A 20,156-nucleotide genomic window follows, 5' to 3' on the forward strand; every position below is an offset into this window, starting at 1 on the left:
CGAATTGCGTACACATAACTCATGAGGTAAGATACACTTGATCTTTAGCTCAATTAGGTCCCCACCAACTCAAATACATATTCACTTGTTAATTCTAAACATTGGGTTTTGAGGGCTCACAAGATGACAAAATCGAGTTATGAAATAGCAATCAACAAAATCCCATATCCAACTATTTTTTGTAGTGGCTAAATTACCCTCCATGAATTATAAATTTAAATTTATTACCTTCTCATTCTCTTTTCATTCATAAATCATGATAAAGATGATGATTATAATTTCATCATGATGAAGATGATGATCATATACAAAAAACTAAATTTATTTACCTTCTCCTTGTATTTTCATTCATAAATCATGATGAAGATGAGGATCATAAAAATACCCCATTATTCTTCTTTCTCCCTTCTTATTCTCCATCGCGATGAAGAAGACGATCACAAAAAGACAAAACTAAAAAAATCCATCATTTATTTTTTCTTTTGAAAACCCCCAAATTCGAACTATAAGCTAACCTACGGTTGGGAAAATTCATACTTCCCAACCGTACGTACAAGTTACTATATGGATGTATGATTTTTTCAAACCGTAGGATTTTTGAATCCAGAATATAAGAACTCCAAACCGTAGATGACTTACGGTTGGGTTTCCCAACTGTACGCACTGTCTACGGTTTGGTTCCAAACTGTACGCACTGTCTACGGTTGGGAAACCCCACCGTAAACAGTTCTGATATTGTTTTTTCAAAAACCTAATTCTATCGATTCCGACCTATCCATGCATAAAAACTAATGAAATAAGATGGCTTTTTTGAATTTTACCTTATTAAAGTCATTGCGGGTGGATTAAGTGGTGTTAACCGATAATGAATTATTTTGAGAATTAATGATTAATCGAAGAAATAGACGATGGAGGTGATGGGGAAGAAAAAAATGGAAGAGTTAAAAGGAGAGAAATGAAAACAAATTAGTTTTAGGTTTCAACATTTAATAGGTTAAGGGTATTTTAGTATTTTTTTTATAAATTAGGTGCCCACATCTTCACTATTGGATATTTGAATCGTTAGGAGCCCTCAAAACTCTTTTCTTGGCGTCCTATAATAGGTTTCTAAAGCAAACCCACGGGATACTGCCAGTAGTTTTATTTGCTGGTTGGCTGGTTTTGTTTATTTCTATGGAAAGACGATTAAATGAAAAGAGTTGTCTTCGTATGTGGACAATGAAGCGTTAAACACGTAGGTGTCTGCTCTGAATATTGTTCATTTCTTTAAGCTTGTTGCACAACAAACCAAAACCAGGGACAGGCTGGGGTCTATTGTATATACTATTGATCTTTTTTTCTTCTTTTGATCGAAAAGAAATTCATTACTAATGAAAGGATTACATAGATTTGCTTTCCCCCGCGAGGATAGATTTAATACAAACTGGAGGATTATTTACATCAGCACTACTATTACATTCCCCACCAGAAAAATGGACACGTTCTAAACCCCTAACAATATTTAAAAGCGTACTAATATCCGCCAGAAGGTTATGATGCTCCCATTTTGCTTTTCCAAAATTTGAAGAAACAGTCTCTATAACATTTTTAGAATCTCCTTCTAGAATAACATTACTATAACCTTTTCTCACAATCCATTCAGCAACTTCTAGCATAGTCAGAGCCTCAACATGCTATGGATCTCTATCTTTATTCGAGTTCACCATTGCCCAAGAATCTACCTGCATCATTTCGAACAATTAGGCCCATACAAACTATTTTAGTATTATAATCAAATGCAACATCAAATTTTAACTTTATCCGGCCTTTTAGAGGTAGACTCCATGTTTTTTCTTTTTTCTTTCTCCCCTGTAAGTAGTGTTATCAACATTGCTTAACAAACTATATTTATGACAAAAAGCTTTGATGCTAGTAATTAAAATATTTGGGTTAGTGTGTGCATTTTCAAAAACTTTCTGGCATATATGCTTCCATGACATCCACATTATGACTGCGATAAGTAATACAGCATTTTGATTTTCGAAGGAGACATTGTTATTCTCATCTTGCCAACTTCTTATCCCATCTTGTTGAGAATGAACTTGCCGTTGAGAAGAAAGAGCACTAGGAAGTAAAGCAAACCTTATTGCTCTAGCAAGAGTCCATCCGATTAAAATGTGGAAATCCGTTTACTCCATTCTATTACAAGAAGGACAAGAGTAATCTGGTATCCTCAGATGTCTGCCAAATTCTGTTCTAGTCTGTAATAACCTTGCATACATTTCCACAAGAACATATTCACTTTATAAGGAAGCTTCAAATGCCAAATCTTTAGCCAAAGTTTTTGTTCTACTGCACTTGGTATGTGTTGAAAAGAAGGCCGAGTTAGAAACTTGTAGGTGGATTGCCCATAAATTTATCATTTTTGGTGAGGCTCCAGTGCAGTTTATCAGAACCTGTGGTCGAGAGCCATATTTCATGGATCCTGTCCTTTTCTTATTGGTTAAACACATTTTGCATACTGTTGAAATTCCACTGCTTCATATTACCATTCTTGGAAATAAGAATACTAATAGTATCATCACTGTTTCTTTGAGCTTCATAGTTTGAGAAAGATTGTGGTGGCAAACCTTTAATCCAATTATGCTTCCAAAAATGTACTTTTGAACCATCGCCAATACTCCAAATATAATGTCGCTTAACTATTTGAAGACCTCTACAAATGCTTCTCCAAATCCAAGTTCCATTCAATTTTACCTTATCACATAAAGAATCTCTGCCATAGAAGTAATTAGACGATAGAATCTTCACCCACATACCTTCTTTTTTCAGTCATCATTCTCCAAGCTAATATAGCCAGGAGTGCATCATTGAACTGTGCTGAATTTTTAAAACCCAAACCCCCATATCTTTTTGGCTTCAAAATCTAAATTAAGATCCTTGAAATACAAGCTAAGACGGTCTTTTCCTTCTTTCAGAGAGGATTTTCAGAGAATAAAGCTAAGCTTCAAAAGGGAAACATAACCACTCCCATCCAAGATTTAAGAATTAAACCTTTCTCTTTGCCCCATCAATACCTCATTTGAGTTCTTCCAATCTCATTTATGATCTTGTTATGCATCTTAAAACATCCCATTTGATAATATATGCCATAGTACCCAAAACAACTTGTATCTGAGTAGCTTTGCCTGCTTGATTTACTAATTTTCCTTGCCAAGGAACCAGCCTTTTTTGAATTTTCTGAACAATAGGCTTGAAACTTTCACACTTGATTCTACCCAAAAAACAAAGGAAGATCCAAATACTTTTCATTCAAACCAATTTTATTCAAACCAATTTTATTCATTTGAGTTCTTCCGATCTCATTTATGATCTTGTTATGCATATTAAAACATCCCATTTGATAATATATGCCATAGTACCCAAAACAACTTGTATCTGAGTAGCTTTGCCTGCTTGATTTACTAATTTTCCTTGCCAAGGAACCAGCCTTTTTTGAATTTTATGAACAATAGGCTTGAAACTTTCACACTTGATTCTACCCAAAAAACAAAGGAAGACCCAAATACTTTTCATTCAAACCAATTTTATTCATCAGCAGAATATTTAAGTAGCTATCACAATCATGACTTGACATAAATTTACTGAAAAATACACTTGATTTTCCGAAATTTATCACCTACCCCGAAGCTTTACTAAAATCATTAATTATTTGAAGAAGGTTGCTCACTTGACGGTGACTTGCTTTACCGAACAGTAAGCAATCATCTGCGAGTAAGGAGATCCATTAAGAAGTATGGCTATATAAGTAGTTCTGACACACTGATCAACCAGCTTGCACCATTTAACAGAATAACCTAAACAATGAGGAATGTTAAGCAAAAAAATCCATTCATTTCTGTCGAAAGCTTTAGACATATCAAGCTTTATTCATATCTCACCATCCCGACCTCTATATTTCTTCATTTGATGTACAATTTCATGCACAATGATTGTATTATCACTGATGTTTCTATTTGGTACATATGCTGCTTGGAACAGTGAAATTATTTTTTTTAGAAGTGGTTTGAACCTATTCGCCATTATTTTTGATATTACTTTATATGTTATGTTGCATAAACTAATTAGCCTAAAATCAGAAGGATGTTGAGGGAATTCCGACTTAGGTATAAGAGTTTGAAAAGTGAAATTGAATTCCTTCAACAGTAAACCACTTCTAAAAAAGTTCTGAACCATTAAATTGAGATCCTTACCAATAATATCCCAGCATTTTTGGAAGAATCCATCTTGAAAACCATCTGATCATGGCGTAACCCACAATTTGATTTGAAAAATGACATCTTTAATTTCTTCCTCCTCTGGAATTTTAGTTAAGTAAAAGTTGTCTTCGTCAGATATGCAGTGAGTGATCAGCTGATGTAGCTCGTTGTTTTTCTGAGGTTTATTAGTAGTACTTATTTTCTTGAAATGCTGTATGAAATTCCATTGCTTCCCTATCAGAATTCCACAAACCAAAATCATCTTTAATGGAATCAATCTGATTTCTCCTTCTTCTGTAATTGGCTCTTCCCTGAAAATATTTAGAATTTTTATCATCTTTCTTGAGAAGATTATCCCTTGAGTTATGATATTTCATCTCTGCATCCAATCCATACCAATAATTGAGTTGTTGTTGAAGGACTTGTATCTGATCAGCATGAAGCTTCTGATTGCTCTATTGACAGACTTTTATTTTTTCTTGAATTTCTCTTATATGAAGATTTACATCACCATAGACATTATAATTCCATTTCCTAATTTCTTGTTTTGTGTTTTTCAGTTTTGATACCATACTGAATGCTTGCTGAACCAGAAATATCTTGAGATCAGGCTTTAGCAATAACTTCCTTATAAGAGTCTTCCCTCAACCAATTTTCATATAGTCTGAATGGCCTTTTGAATGAATTGTATGGTGGCAGAGTATTTAATAATATATGATCATGAGAAGAACCAGAAGTAATAAGATTATTCAGCATAACTTTGTGAAAAATTTGATGCCATTCTGTATTCGTCAAAGCTATGTGTATTCTTGGTTTAACAAACTTACCATATTGTCGATGATTACTCCATGTATAGGGAAATCCAGAAAACTTGACATCTTGCAAATCACAATTCTGTATAATATCTTTGTCCATTTTGGTAGCATAAAAAGTATTCGGGAAAAAAGAATCTTTATCTTCTGGGAACAAAGTAACATTCATATCTCCAATTATGACCCAAGGAAGTATATTATTCTGACTGAACTCAACTATATTTCTCCAAAGCTCCTTCTTTTTATGATAATGTGGACTTCCATAAATACAAGTTAAAATCCACACCACATTTTCAGGGCCAACAGTTAATTTGATATGTAAGAGTTGGTCACTATGAAATAACATCTCAAACCGAAAACCATCTTTCCATAATATAGCTAAACCCCTAGACAGACCACAAGAAGAGAAAGCCCAATAGTTGGGAAAACCAAAAGTGTCTTATAAAAGAGTTTGTCCTTTGAAAATGTGTTTTAGTTTCACAAATAAAAACAATATCAGGATCATGACTATGCATGCAATTTTTATATGATCTCTAGTTTCTTTTTTACAAATTCCCTGACAGTTCCAAGCTAGGACTTTCATGATGAAAAATTTATACTTATAAAAAAATAGGAAACTAGATTTAATATAGAAAGCAAAAAACTGAAGTAAAGCACTAAGAAAATGTCTATCAAAAAAGTAGGTGTCAATATAAATTTTATCTGAACAAGTATACAAAGATAAATAAGAGTTTAAAGTGTTTACCTGGTAGTCTTTGCCTTGCTTGTGCATAGTGTAAGAAGTAATTGCATTGACATGATGATCCCATCCCCCTTCAGCTTGAATCATTAGATATAAACACTTCCTTCGTCTTGGCTTTCCATATCCATTGCATCTTCATTCTGAAATTGAAGAGTTCTACTGGAAGTATCTCTTAGTCGATTGAATCTCCTTGTTCCGGATCTTAAAGCAGCAGAACTGGATTAACTAGATACCTCTTCAGTGAAAGTAGAGACATGATGTCCATCTTCAGGTCTTTCAATAACTTTTTTATTAGACAGAGCAACCTTCTTCTTTGAAACCTTCCTTGCTATCGCAACTGGAGAACCATCTCCATATTTTTGGTTCATAGCCATCACATATTGAAGAGAAAGGTTTGTTTTCCCAAACTTAAACAACACCTTATTCGCTAGATCTCTGATAAAATTAGCCTTATTCACACATTCATCTTCATCATGATCTATAATAAAACAAGTCGGACATAAATTTCATGTCTGCTTCTGATAATAGAAAGGGACACTTTGAGTGTAGCCTGCTGCATTTCAGTAAGCAAACCTCTAATAAACGAGATTTAACATTAATATTTGCATTTGCAATGACTGCATTTAAATCTTCAGGATTACCATCAGAAGGATCTAATTCTTGAACTTCTCCCGTAATAGCCGCAATTTTATGCAAAGTATCTTCTTCAAGCGATTCTGGTGGTAAATCCTTTATGTCAAGCCAAAATTCCTGATATTTGAAGTCCATATTTTGAACCGGTATAAAAGAATAGACCAAGGAGAATTCTCTAAGACCTAGTAGACATGATCCCACTTAGTAAACCTCACGATAAAATGATTTGGAATGGATTTTCTAACTTGCATTTTTTTGAATTTTTTAGTCCATACTGCTCTAAGATAACTATTAATGTGCTTCTCCGCTACTTCAATTTTCATTTCATCTTGATAGGAAACCTTTCCAATGATACTTTTTTCCCATTTTGAAATTCACTAATCTAAATTGACTTCTTGATAAACAAAAGTTAGCCTTACATCTTGAAGAGAAGAGGAATCTAAATTTGTTTTCATCAATTGTTCTTCTAAAGAACTCATATCACCTCTAAAATCAGATTCCATAGTAAAATTTATATATATAGATAATGGAAAACTGAAATTTTTAGTGAATATGAAAACTAACCTTCTTTGCTGAATTGTATTTAAAACCCAGTTACATGGAAGAATTGCGAAACGTGGAATTATTGTCATAATCCTCTTGACACTTCTTCTGTAAAAATCCGAAAGTTTGACACATTTCTTCTTATGACGACACAACAAACTCATTTGGATTGTACCCATTAACTGACTAGTAATTGAACTTCTCCATCAATAAAACCACTAAGAAAACCTTTGAAAGAAACTTAACCTCTAGGGGGAAAAAACAACCTCTTTGCAACTACTACTTTGCACCTTCCACAAGGGTACAAAGAGAAGAAACCCAGCTTAGTCCCTACAAAACATTTGAAGAAACAAGAGGATAAACAAGGGAGTTAGACTATTGGATCAGAAGTAACATGCAAAAGGAAAATTGAAAAATCACATCAATACAGACAACACCATTAAAGAATAAGAAGAAAATAAAAGTTCATAGATCAAAGCAAACAATAAGAGATTGAGTAAAAGGTTAAAAACCCAAAATTACATAGTTTAATCTAAAGAAAACACATAAATCTAGGTTAAGAAGAAGGATTGAGATGAAATTTTAGATTTGACTTTGATTGACTTTCGCCTTGACTTTCACCCTCTCCAGAAAACCATTTTTTATACTATTGATTTCTTAACTTACCGTCCCATAAAGAAAACGAACAAAAACCATGGCAGTTTTTAATTCCCACATTATCTTCATCAATCATATTCATCGATTTTTAGTATTAGTAGCTTGCATAAAGAAAAACAAATGTCATAAAAAAACTTGGTTTAAGGAAAAAAAACAATTTTTTTTTCATAATCATGTGATCCTCTTAGCATAAGAATAAGAAAGCCATCTCAGACGCTTTTATCTTGAATTTCTTTGAGAAGGTTGTGAATGTACCTTCCAAATTTTCTGCGCAAATGTAACCCGGAAACACAGTGGTTTAGTGAATCAAGCTTCGCCCGTTCGTACTTCAGCCTTATAAGTTTGCACCAATGCAAACAACCAACTCTATAGTTCAACACCGGAAGTCTTTAACCTTTTTTCCTCTTCTCTTTTCTTCTCAAATGGTTACCATATAACATTCAAACAATGCCATATATTCATTAACACAATCATCCAACCAAGAACGCTTAGAACATGACGCAATTACTTATTTTATTTCATCAAAGAGAAGATATACAAAACCAGTCTACTTAGGGACTTACACAGATTAGTTCATCTTGAACCAAGCTTCAGCTTTACAAAAACTCTCTCAATTTGAGTCTCCCAATCTCCTATGCAAGCCTGCCGATTTTCCTATTCCTTACCACTATTTCTACATCAAATTTATTGCCCAAAAACCGTGCACAACAGATGCAAACGCATGGGATAACCATGTCCTATTGAATATTTCCATAACCGCCAATGACTGTGCCAAGTTTCTCTTTAAACTCGAGCAAACATCCAACACCTGTTCTAAAGATATTATAAATACTCTCCCACACTTATAAAATTCCTTTATAAGCGTTCTATTTTGTCTCACGCCATTGCCACACTTGCGAAGCCAATAACCAACTCATAACCGTCACTTGAGCCATAACATGCAATCTGAACTTGGCCTTCCTCCAATACTCAGACAACATGGCGCTGCAATCTTCATGGCCTAAGCCAATGCACAACCAACATCGCAATATAATTATCTTGGCCATTTCTTTAGATTATTCTGGTTATTCATGCATCATATGCTTCACTTAGACAACTTGATCGACAATAATAATGCCAATCTTGGATTATTAACTTGTTTGCACTGTTCAAGCTTTGGACAACCTTGAACTAATGCATAGGCCAACTCTTGGCCTATTTTATACTCTTACATCATCCTTGAGTCTGGGTCAACTCAATTCCGCTGATATGCATCAATGCCAACATCGAATGTTTCATTTTGTCACTCTGTCCTTGCCTTGCCTTTCCTTTCCCTTAGTGAAGCATTATTGTGCCGTTCAATAAGCTTCATTACTTAGCCAATGTCCTTCCAGTATTGTAATGCCACATTCAGGCTTCACTGGCCCTGTAGGGTCCAGCCATCTTGGCGCTTAACAGTCTATGCAATACATCGCTATCTTAGCTGAGAACTGACAAGGCAGGCTATGATGTATCGCGCCACTTTGGTGCTTCACTAGCCTGATCGGTTATACACCTCCCACACCTAATCCGTTCAACGTCCTCGTTGAACACGACCCATTATAAACAATATACTTGTCTTAACTTTGCTATATCCACTTTCATAACCTCTTTTGAAATTTAGCAATCTTTGTTGACTTTCGCAAAACGTGTTATCCAAAATTCAATTCCTTAACATTAGCATCACTTAGCTTTACTGCCTTGCTATTGATTTCATATATTTTAGCCACATCTTGGCGTCGTGCACTACGCTTCAGCTGCTACTCAACTCCTGTATCAATACTCAAATGCAAACTTGAAATTCTTCTTAGCCAATTCCTCCAATTAGGCATGAATTCCACTAGAATCATTTACGCTTAAGTGTATGCATATAATGATTCTTCCCAAGCTGATCACTACGATAATTTCCATAGTCTATCGCTTCCCGACTTTTCCTTTTGCATGTAACTCAACATAACAAGGACTTATAAACGACTCGGCCTTAATTTCAATCAGTTTTACTGGCACATGCCTTGGACTGTTGTCCTCCATGTCCTCCGTTAAGAACGTTACAAAGTGCACTGGGGTTTCCTTTTCATAAGATAACCGATCCTAATACTTGTTTCCTCACAAGCTCTCATTATGTAAAAAACATTCAATAACTCATTTCTCGGAATGTGGATGCGAATAAACTCTTTATACTTAACTTGCCATCTTGCATATCCGAACCAAAACGTGCGAGTTTGCTTTGCCTAACTCGCTAAATCAAAACTATTGAGTTTCACATCCGATCTACGCAACTGTGACTAACTATTTTTGGACATATATAACATAGCTAACCCTTTAGTTGTCCATACACCATGCCTTCAAATATAATGTATATCCAACTATTCCTTTGAACTACAATGCTACATTGACTGGAAAGAGTATGCCTTTCTCTAGGCCATGAGTTCTACCCAGTGCTTACCGATAGAATGATTCTTATCTTGCTGCATTGCTTGCACTGTCGCTGCCCATCTGCCGTGGTGCCATATTGCAAATCCCAAACAACAATATAACTTTCGCATCAACTAGGACCCTTTTTCTATGCTTTCCTTATTAGCTTTCAGCTCGTCTCACTGTTACATATGTTAGTCTAAGTAAGCTATTGCAGCACTTCCCTATGAACTAGCTTTACATCATAAATAATGAGTTAATACTTTATAAACGAAAATACTCTTATTCATTACTTCTCTCAGATAGCAACACCATGACACCAACATAGCACAAACAGGTTTCATTAGCATATATAAGTGTCATTTAACTGCAGTGCATGCGCTTATTTCGGATAATAACGGAGCAAACTATGATCGGTTCCTTCAATATTTCTAATAACGGTAGAGCTTCGAATAATTATTATTAGCATGGATGCACATGGCATTTACACTAACACAATCTATTCGTCTAAGTGATTGTTTCTCCGATATGTACGTAAATACTTTATTCTCGTACGTCTTTGAGATATACACGTTAAAGGCTACTAATTACTGCCAGAAAATTATAACTAATGTCCTCTGCAACAAATTATGTGTGATGGAAAGCAACTATAATATAATGCAATGGCTCATTTAAATTCGAGAGTTTCGCAGTACTTGGACACTGATTATTCATTAGTGAATTGGATTTGGATGGCGATATGAGAACCCATATAGCTGTCAAGGATCATTAATTATCTTAACTCTGAATCCATAACACATAACTCATTGCTATATATGTGCACTCTATATTAAAATGCGATAAATGCTGAATTCAATAACAATATCTTAATGTTCCAGAATAGGAAGAATATCTCGCTAACAATATCTTCTTCCAGCGATTTTCTGCTCCTCCTAATTTCTACCGCTTGTTTTGCTGTAGATGTTGGTCTCACCATTTGTGTATTTTGTAAACGGTGTTTTCTCTTGACGAAAGAAAAGGTACTTTCTAAGGAATTGAAATCTTAACCAAGGAATTTTTTTCTTTCTGAGATATAATCTTCAGTGATGATTACCAAAATATGACTACTAAAAACCAAATAACCCTATAATCTTTGGTTCAAACTGTTAGATCTAAACTTCCAAAACTCTCAAGGATTAATGCAGCGATGGAAGACTATGAATAAATTTAAACTTGTTTTTAAAGAAATTCACCAACAGGGTATATCATTCCGAGCTGTTTTCTAGCGCCAAAATGTAGTTGCGATAAATCTCACAACTACACTTTTAGTAAAATTTATAGAACAATCTAAGAAATCATCATAAGAATCTCAAGAACTTTTATTAAAATCTTAGAACAAGTACAAAGATATGAGAAAACCCTAACCCGGGAAGCAAATAATCTTTCTCTCTCCTAAATATCTTGTCTAAGCTCTCTAAAAAGATCTCTCTTTTACAAAGGCGCCCGACTCTTTATATAGGAGTTTACATAGTGGAGGACAACTAATAAAGCCCCTTATTTCGGATCTGGTGTGCATCATTATCGCATAGGGATTTACCATTGCCGCACGGTTTCTATACCGCCGCATAGATCTTCACACTTTACTCGTGATTAGGTGACATCATCTGGTTCGTTATCTTGAATATGTTGTATGCGATCGTATTCACTTACCCCTTAAATGGGTTACTGTGTTCACTTACCCCTTAAATGGGTTCCTTTGTATATTAAACGGGGGTGCGGTATTTTGTACCCTGGCCTAAAGAAATACAACCAACAAGATTAGATTACAAATCTATGGCATTGTTGGCCTAGATTGAATTCTTTAGATAATCCACAGCATCTCAAAATATCACCAGTTTACGGCACGGTCTACCGGTAGTGAAATGACGAGGTTTAAGTCCAATTCTATGCACCTCTGAAGTTTAATTATTTTCAGGCATTTGATCAAACATTCCAATTAAGGGCCAACTCAAAATTATATATTCACTGATTAACTCCTGATAATAGAGAGAGGGCTTTGGAGATTGTGATTTGTGATCGACAGATTGATCCACTACTCTAGGAATACCAAAATTTAGCCGGAATGCCATTTTCATGCCGTAACAGAGAGTATCTTTGTTTTGGATGTATATTTTAGGAATCACCGATTATCCAGACACAAAGAATAAACCAGAGTTAAAATAAGAAGTTTAGAAACTTTGAGACAAAAATTTCATATATATACAAAATACAATCACCATTTAACTCAGATAAGATCCATTTGATCTTAGCTAGAATTTAGGATTTTAAGATCCTTTTTAATTTGGACCCCAACAGCTCAAATACATAACTTTTCTAAGTGATTCTTCCGATTGCTTCATTTCATGATCTCTTTGCTGCTTCAGCAGCATAATCTGATCTGGAATAACGGATGAAGCCGGAATAGAAGAAGATGAAGTAACTTGAGAAATTGATGATTTCACTCTATTCTTTGTGTATTGATGAATGGATCTCAGAGCATAATTCCATCTACACATTCCAGCTTGATCTTTTAATGCTTCAACAACACCGACACTAACAGCAACCATCCACGCTTTGCTTGTCGAACTCATATTCACTGATTAATTCTAAGTAGGAGCAGTAATTCGCTTATTGCAAGTGATTTATCAAAAAGTTGATTAATGATAGTTTGAGTTTTGGATGAAGAGCTTGATAGAGAGCACACGGCCCTTTAAGAGTCTCATTCATGAATTATGTAAACCACTAAAGGCTAAAGCAAATCCATGGGATACTGCTGTGGTTTTGCGTAACCGGTTGGCTGGTGTTGTTTTGTTTATTCTTGTGGGGGACGAAGATAAGATAAGAAGTTGTCTCTGTAGTACGTGTATATTGTACAATGTCTATCTGTTAGACACGTTGGTGCCTAGTTAGCAATTCAGGATTCGGCAAACGTACGAAACGGTAAACGTACGAGTATTATACGGTTTTGTAAAATCCAGATTCGGTCCAAAATTCGGTCAACGGGACGTGATTCGTCAGTAATTCGGAACGGCATACGTACGTGTATAATTCGATTTATAAATGTGAGTTCGGCTCTGAAAATTCGGTATCTATATATAACAAATAATTTGTATTTATAAGGTCATGCACCAATTTTTATGCATACGTGTGAGTTATTTAAAGAAAAAATAAACTTAATATGATGATATCAATAATATATACAACATTAGTTATCCAAGAGGACGTCGTATGGTGGTTTAGATGCTTGGTTAGTGAGTTTGAGATCTCTCTCACCTTCACCTTCAAATCTCTTCAGTCGTCTTTGTTTCATAAAATTTACAACACGTCTAATATTCGGTCGTGTATGCTCGGAAGGAAGTAAAGCCCAAAAAGTGGAGTCTTTGAAAAGTAAAAGTTAAAGAATTTATGGCGAATTAAGCGGACGTATCATTCGGAATACGTAAAATTTGTGAACGGTTCGCGAATAATCCGGAAATGCCACATAATACGCGACTTGGGTTCGGAGTTGCAAACGTACGCGAATAAGACGGTAAAATTCGTGATACGGAAAAATTCGCGAATCATTCGCGAACTTACTAACTAGGCGTTGGTGTTTGTTCAGAACACTGTTTCTTTCTCGCACAAACTCCAAAACCATGGCACGGACGAGGATTTTTTTAATCAACAGGCCAAGCTTGCATGAATCCTGGTGTCCCCCTGCGATCCTATTTAATGTGGCGTGATACTAGGATGCCATGTGCATGAAATTGAAGAGTCTACCTGTTTGGTGAAATTATTTTATACTGCTGGGTAAGAATGATAAAACTATTTTGAAGACCTTTACAATGCTGATGCGGTCAACCCACCAGTCAATCTGGCAGCCCCCGGAACCCGAGGACCTGCGAGAGGAGGACTTTCCCACCATTCTCGAATGTGAGGTAAAAGAGGTCCTAAGAGGTACTAAACGGGGAAGGGGCTGGGATCTGATACATCCCGATTGAGGTGTGGAAGTCCCTGAGAGACGAAGGGATTAGTTGGCTAACCAAGCTCTTCAACATCTACCGTTCAAATAAGATGCCAAACGAGTGGTGAAGAAGTATCACCGTGCCAATCTTTATGAACAAAGGGGACATACAGAGTTGTACTAATTACAGGGGCATCAAACGTATGAGCCACACAATGAAACACTGGGAACGTGTTATCGATCGTCGGTAACGAGGGAAATCGGGTGTTACGAAGAATCAGTTTGGGTTTATGCCAGGAAGATCCGCCACTGAAGCGATTTTCCTAGATAGATAGATGATGGAGCGCTATTCCGAAAAAATGCGTCACCTGCATATGGTGTTCATAGACCTGGAAAAGGCTTATAACAAAGTCCCACGGGAGGTAATGTGGTGGGCATTCGAGCAGAAGCGGGTATCATCTAAATATATATCCCTCATCAAGAATATGTATGAGGGAGCGGTCACAGGGGTCAGGACGTGTGACGGTGTCTCAGATGACTTCCCTATCAACATCGGACTACCCCAAGGGTCAGCTTTGATCCTGTATCTGTTTGCGCTAGTACTGGACCAAGTTACAAAGCATATACAGGGGGAGATCCCTCGGTGCATGCTCTTTGCGGATGATATAACACTTATTGGGGAGTCCAAGCAAGAGGTCGAAGGTAAGCTGGAGCTGTGGCGCCAGACTCTGAAATCGAAGGGCTTTAGAATCAGTAGAACAAAGACTGAGTATCTGAAGTGGGATTTTGAAGAAACCGGGAGGGATGATGGAGAACTGCGACTGGACGGCCAGATTGTACCAAGGAAAGATTCCTTTCGATACCTGGGATCTGTGATCGAGAGTGATGGGGAAATACAGGAGGATATTAGACACATATCCCAGTCAGGATGGGCTAAATGGAGACTGGCGACTGGGGTCCTCTGTGATCGTAAGGTCCCTGTTAAACTGAAAAGAAAATTCTACAGGACAACAATAAGGCCAGCGATGCTGTACGGAGCTCAATGATGGGCAACTAGAAGCTCATACCTCCTAGAAATCCATGTGACGGAAATGAGGATGCTTAGGTGGGCATGTGGGCATACAAGGCACGATAAAATCAGAAATGACTGTGTCCGTGGGAAACTCGGGGTAGCATCAATGAAGGATATATTGGCACAACATCGGCTACGTTGGTTCGGGCATCTCCAACGAAGACCACCTGGCGCCCCAGTTCGTTTATGACGCATCACAAGGCCGGAAGGAAGAATGAAGCGTCCGGGACGACCGGAACTCACTTGGGATGAATTGATAAAGCGAGACCTGACTGACCGAGGATTGGACATAGAGTTGGCATTGTACAGAAGGGCGTGGAAAGCAGCGATCCACGTGAAAGAGGTATGTACGCGAGGTACGTGAGATGACCCTATTACCTTTGAATTTCTGTCTTTTATATTAGTAGGATTGTTTAAACCGCGAACATGTAAACAACCATAGCAGAATTGTGAATGGGGGAGACCCCCCAGTAACTCTGCAGCTAGGGTCGTGAATGGGGGAGACCCCCCAATAGCCCTGCAGCCGGGACATGAAATATGTGGATACATCACTGCATGGTCGCGAACGCGTAATCCCACTGAAGTGATGCCCACTGTACCCTCTGTACCGAAAGCAAACAAGTATGTATCAAGGATTATTCCTTACCTTCGGATGGGTTATGTCTAGGCCCGCAGGCAACCGGTGTAAAAACTTTAGCCGCTTCTCTGGAAATAAGGTCGTTATGCGGCTTATTTCTGCTCGGACGCGGTACTTGTTATTGGAAGACGAGCTCTGGTTCTGGTCCTGGGTAAGAATGATAAAAATCTCACAGATGCACCGGAGCTGTAGATGAAATGGTACGTATAAATGAGTCGTTTTGTGGTGAAGCCAACTGAAACCCCCTAATGGTACCAAAATCGCGGGGTACCAATCAATATCATGAGATAAAAGAATCTCGTCGGTCAGGATCATCCAAATGCAACTTTGGTACGTCTTAGCCCACATCACAACTCCCTTAAAACCTTGTTTTCAAGTATTTGAAGTACTTACACATACATTCTTTAAACACCTTGCACTCTTGAAGTACTGAACTACTTAATTTTTACATCTTCTTTTCAAGTTTCCGCTGGATATAATTCTTTAGGAGAAGTGGTAAAAAATCTATGTGGCCTTCAAAATACGAACATCACATTGTCCCCTTGGAGATACTCTTACATTTAAATTGATGGCCGTGGATTTTTCGAAAAGTCGAAAATCTACCCAAGAAAAACTATATCTCGGAACTTTACAATTTTGAACTCACCGTTTTCTGTTGACATCATCAGTGACAATACATTCAAACAAAGAAAAATCAACTACCATTACCATGGGAGTTTCTCCCACTGTTTTCTTTGTTGGCACTAGCTCCAAGTACAAAGTTTAGGATGAAACAATTTGAGTTGAGGCCTAAAAAGAAATTAAACAGAATTAAAATGGGAAATTTTGTGACAAAAATTTCATTTAATATGTATACATACAAGCCCCAATTAATTAAGGGTATTACACATTCCAGTTGATCCTAGCTAGAGTTGGGGCAATTATAGGGTTTTATTTCAATTGGGTCCCCAACAGCTCAAATACATGACTCTTCTAAGTGATTTTTCAGATTGCTTCATTTCATGATTTCTCTGCTGCTTCATCATCATAACAGAGGAAGCTGGCATAGATGAAGAAGATGCTCGAGAAATAGACGACTTGACTCTGTTTTTAGTGTATTGGTGGCTGGATCTTATAGCATAATTCCATCTGCACATTCCAGCTTGATCTTTCAGTGCTTCAACAACACCAACACTAGCAGCAACCATCCACGCTTTCCTTGTTGAACTCATCATATTCATTGATTCTAACTGGTAGTATATATTACTAGTAGTAGTAATAGCTTGTAGAAGTGATTTGTAAGAAAGTGAGTAATATTATTTCAGTTTTGGATGAAGAACTTGATATGGACTAGTTTCTTACATACAAGGTTAGACTATCAGTACCACTACCCCCAAAACGATGATGGGATTGCAAGTAGTTTTATTTTGGTGGTTGGCTGGTTTTGCTTATTTCCGTGGGGGAAGAAGATAGAAAGTGTTTTATCTTTGTACGTGGACACGTTGGTGTGGATCCAGTATCTCTACTGCACGTAAAACTGTCAAGTTGGCGAGGCAGCAGAATCCATGGTTTTTCCTAATTAAATCCTTTTCTTGTATTCTTCGATTATTGAGGTGAAGCTTCATTAAATTTGTTTAATAATGCCACTTTCTGGGATCCTCCCATCTAATGTGCTGTTATACTGGGTGGACGGAGTCTTAATTTAATTTCCGGGCAACAGAAAGTATTGATTCCCAATTAATTAATATTTAACTCTAATGGGGCACTCATTACAATCCTGCTAGTGCTAGTGCTAATGCTAATGATACAGTTTGCTTGGGGTGTAATTTTTGAGAGTGAACTTCTTGAACCAAAATTTCTAATCTTTTTTTGGATTTCGGATAAAACCGCAGATTGTCTAGCCAAATTTATCTGTAGGTTATGTACTGTTTCAGAGTGGTGACATGATCAGCCTCCAACCAACCTTCTTGAAAATCTTAAATCTGGCTATTGTTGTATCCTTAACTTCTGTTTAATGATACAATCTTCCTTTGCCAATAGAAGTGATATCCTTTGTAGAAATTGTTGTTGTTTTGATGCACTAGTATTACCGAAATGTATCCAAGCCGTAATGCCATTTTAGTTTAAGGGATGTATGTTTATGTTTACACAAAATTGGTTAAAAAGACCAAGATCAACAATTTCTGGGTGAAAAAGGCATCTAGATTTTAATACTGTTTCAATGGACAAAAATATAAAAATAGCCAGGATGTATCCATTTTCATCCCACCCATTTTCAAATACTTTTTTTATTTTTAATTTACATCAGGATGCATCCAGTTTCATCCTTGCTATTTTTCAAGTTTAAGTCAGGATGAACCCGGTTTCATCCTTGGTATTTTTTTGGTGTCGATTTCACCCATACTAATTTTTACTCGTCCATTTGAACCGTGTTTTAAAAATATTTGGACAAATGACCCATTTTCCGTTAAGTTTAAGAATCGCCAGAACCAAAGTAATCAGATGAAAGCAGAACTAAAATAGGAAGTTGGAGAAAATATATGTGTGACAAAAATTTCATTTATATACAAATACAAGCACGAATTGCGTACACATAACTCATGAGGTAAGATACACTTGATCTTTAGCTCAATCAGGTCCCCACCAACTCAAATACATATTCACTTGTTAATTCTAAACATTGGGTTTTGAGGGCTCACAAGATGACAAAATCGAGTTATGAAATAGCAATCAACAAAATCCCATATCCAACTATTTTTTGTAGTGGCTAAATTACCCTCCATGAATTATAAATTTAAATTTATTACCTTCTCTTCTTTTCATTCATAAATCATGATAAAGATGATGATTATAATTTCATCATGATGAAGATGATGATCATATACAAAAAACTAAATTTATTTACCTTCTCCTTGTATTTTCATTCATAAATCATGATGAAGATGAGGATCATAAAAATACCCCATTATTCTTCTTTCTCCCTTCTTATTCTCCATCCGATGCGATGAAGAAGACGATCACAAAAAGACAAAACTAAAAAATCCATCATTATTTTTCTTTTGAAAACCCCAAATTCGAACTATAAGCTAACTACGGTTGGGAAAATTCATACTTCCCAACCGTACGTACAAGTTACGATATGGATGTATGATTTTTTCAAACCGTAGGATTTTTGAATCCAGAATATAAGAACTCCAACCGTAGATGACTTACGGTTGGGTTTCCCAACTGTACGCACTGTCTACGGTTTGGTTCCAAACTGTACGCACTGTCTACGGTTGGGAAACCCCACCGTAAACAGTTCTGATATTGTTTTTTCAAAAACCTAATTCTATCGATTCCGACCTATCCATGCATAAAAACTAATGAAATAAGATGGCTTTTTTGAATTTTACCTTATTAAAGTCATTGCGGGTGGATTAAGTGGTGTTAACCGATAATGAATTATTTTGAGAATTAATGATTAATCGAAGAAATAGACGATGGAGGTGATGGGGAAGAAAAAAATGGAAGAGTTAAAAGGAGAGAAATGAAAACAAATTAGTTTTAGGTTTCAACATTTAATAGGTTAAGGGTATTTTAGTATTTTTTTTATAAATTAGGTGCCCACATCTTCACTATTGGATATTTGAATCGTTAGGAGCCCTCAAAACTCTTTTCTTGGCGTCCTATAATAGGTTTCTAAAGCAAACCCACGGGATACTGCCAGTAGTTTTATTTGCTGGTTGGCTGGTTTTGTTTATTTCTATGGAAAGACGATTAAATGAAAAGAGTTGTCTTCGTATGTGGACAATGAAGCGTTAAACACGTAGGTGTCGGCTTGAATATTGTTCATTTCTTTAAGCTTGTTGCACAACAAACCAAAACAGGGACAGGCTGGGGTCTATTGTATATACTATTGATCTTTTTTTTTTTTGATCGAAAAGAAATTCATTACTAATGAAAGAATTACATAGATTTGCTTTCCCCCGCGAGGATAGCTTTAATACAAACTGGAGGATTATTTACATCAGCACTATTATTACATTCCCCACCAGAAAATGGACACGTTCTAAACCCCTAACAATATTTAAAACCGTACTAATATCCAAGAAGGTTATGATGCTCCCATTTTGCTTTTCCAAAATTTGAAGAAACAGCCTCTATAACATTTTTAGAATCTCCTTCTAGAATAACATTACTATAACCTTTTCTCACAATCCATTCAGCAACTTCTAGCATAGTCAGAGCCTCAACATGCTATGGATCTCTATCTTTATTCCAGTTCACCATTGCCCAAGAATCTACCTGCATCATTTCGAACAATTGGGCCCATACAAACTAGTTTAGTATTATAATCAAATGCAGCATCAAATTTCAACTTTATCCGGCCTTTTGGTGGAGGTAGACTCCATGTTTTTTCTTTTTCTTTCTCCCCCGTAAGTAGTATTATCAACATTGCTTAACAAA

At 36.4% G+C, this 20,156-nt stretch overlaps 2 protein-coding genes across 2 annotated transcripts; both read right to left on the minus strand.

Annotated features, from left to right (window-relative positions):
* Nucleotides 1–12,251: 12,251 nt before the first annotated feature.
* On the minus strand, nucleotides 12,252–12,885 carry LOC113278624. The gene has a single exon (XM_026527426.1). It carries the CDS (start codon nucleotides 12,665–12,667, stop codon nucleotides 12,374–12,376), a length of 294 nt encoding a protein of 97 aa, XP_026383211.1. The 5' UTR covers nucleotides 12,668–12,885; the 3' UTR covers nucleotides 12,252–12,373.
* Nucleotides 12,886–16,551: 3,666 nt separating this feature from the next.
* LOC113278625 lies at nucleotides 16,552–17,264 on the minus strand. The gene has a single exon (XM_026527427.1). It carries the CDS (start codon nucleotides 16,946–16,948, stop codon nucleotides 16,664–16,666), a length of 285 nt encoding a protein of 94 aa, XP_026383212.1. The 5' UTR covers nucleotides 16,949–17,264; the 3' UTR covers nucleotides 16,552–16,663.
* Between the last annotated feature and the right edge of the window lie 2,892 nt (nucleotides 17,265–20,156).

The sequence above is a fragment of the Papaver somniferum genome, chromosome 5 (genome assembly GCF_003573695.1).
Source record: "Papaver somniferum cultivar HN1 chromosome 5, ASM357369v1, whole genome shotgun sequence".
NCBI lineage: Eukaryota > Viridiplantae > Streptophyta > Magnoliopsida > Ranunculales > Papaveraceae > Papaver > Papaver somniferum.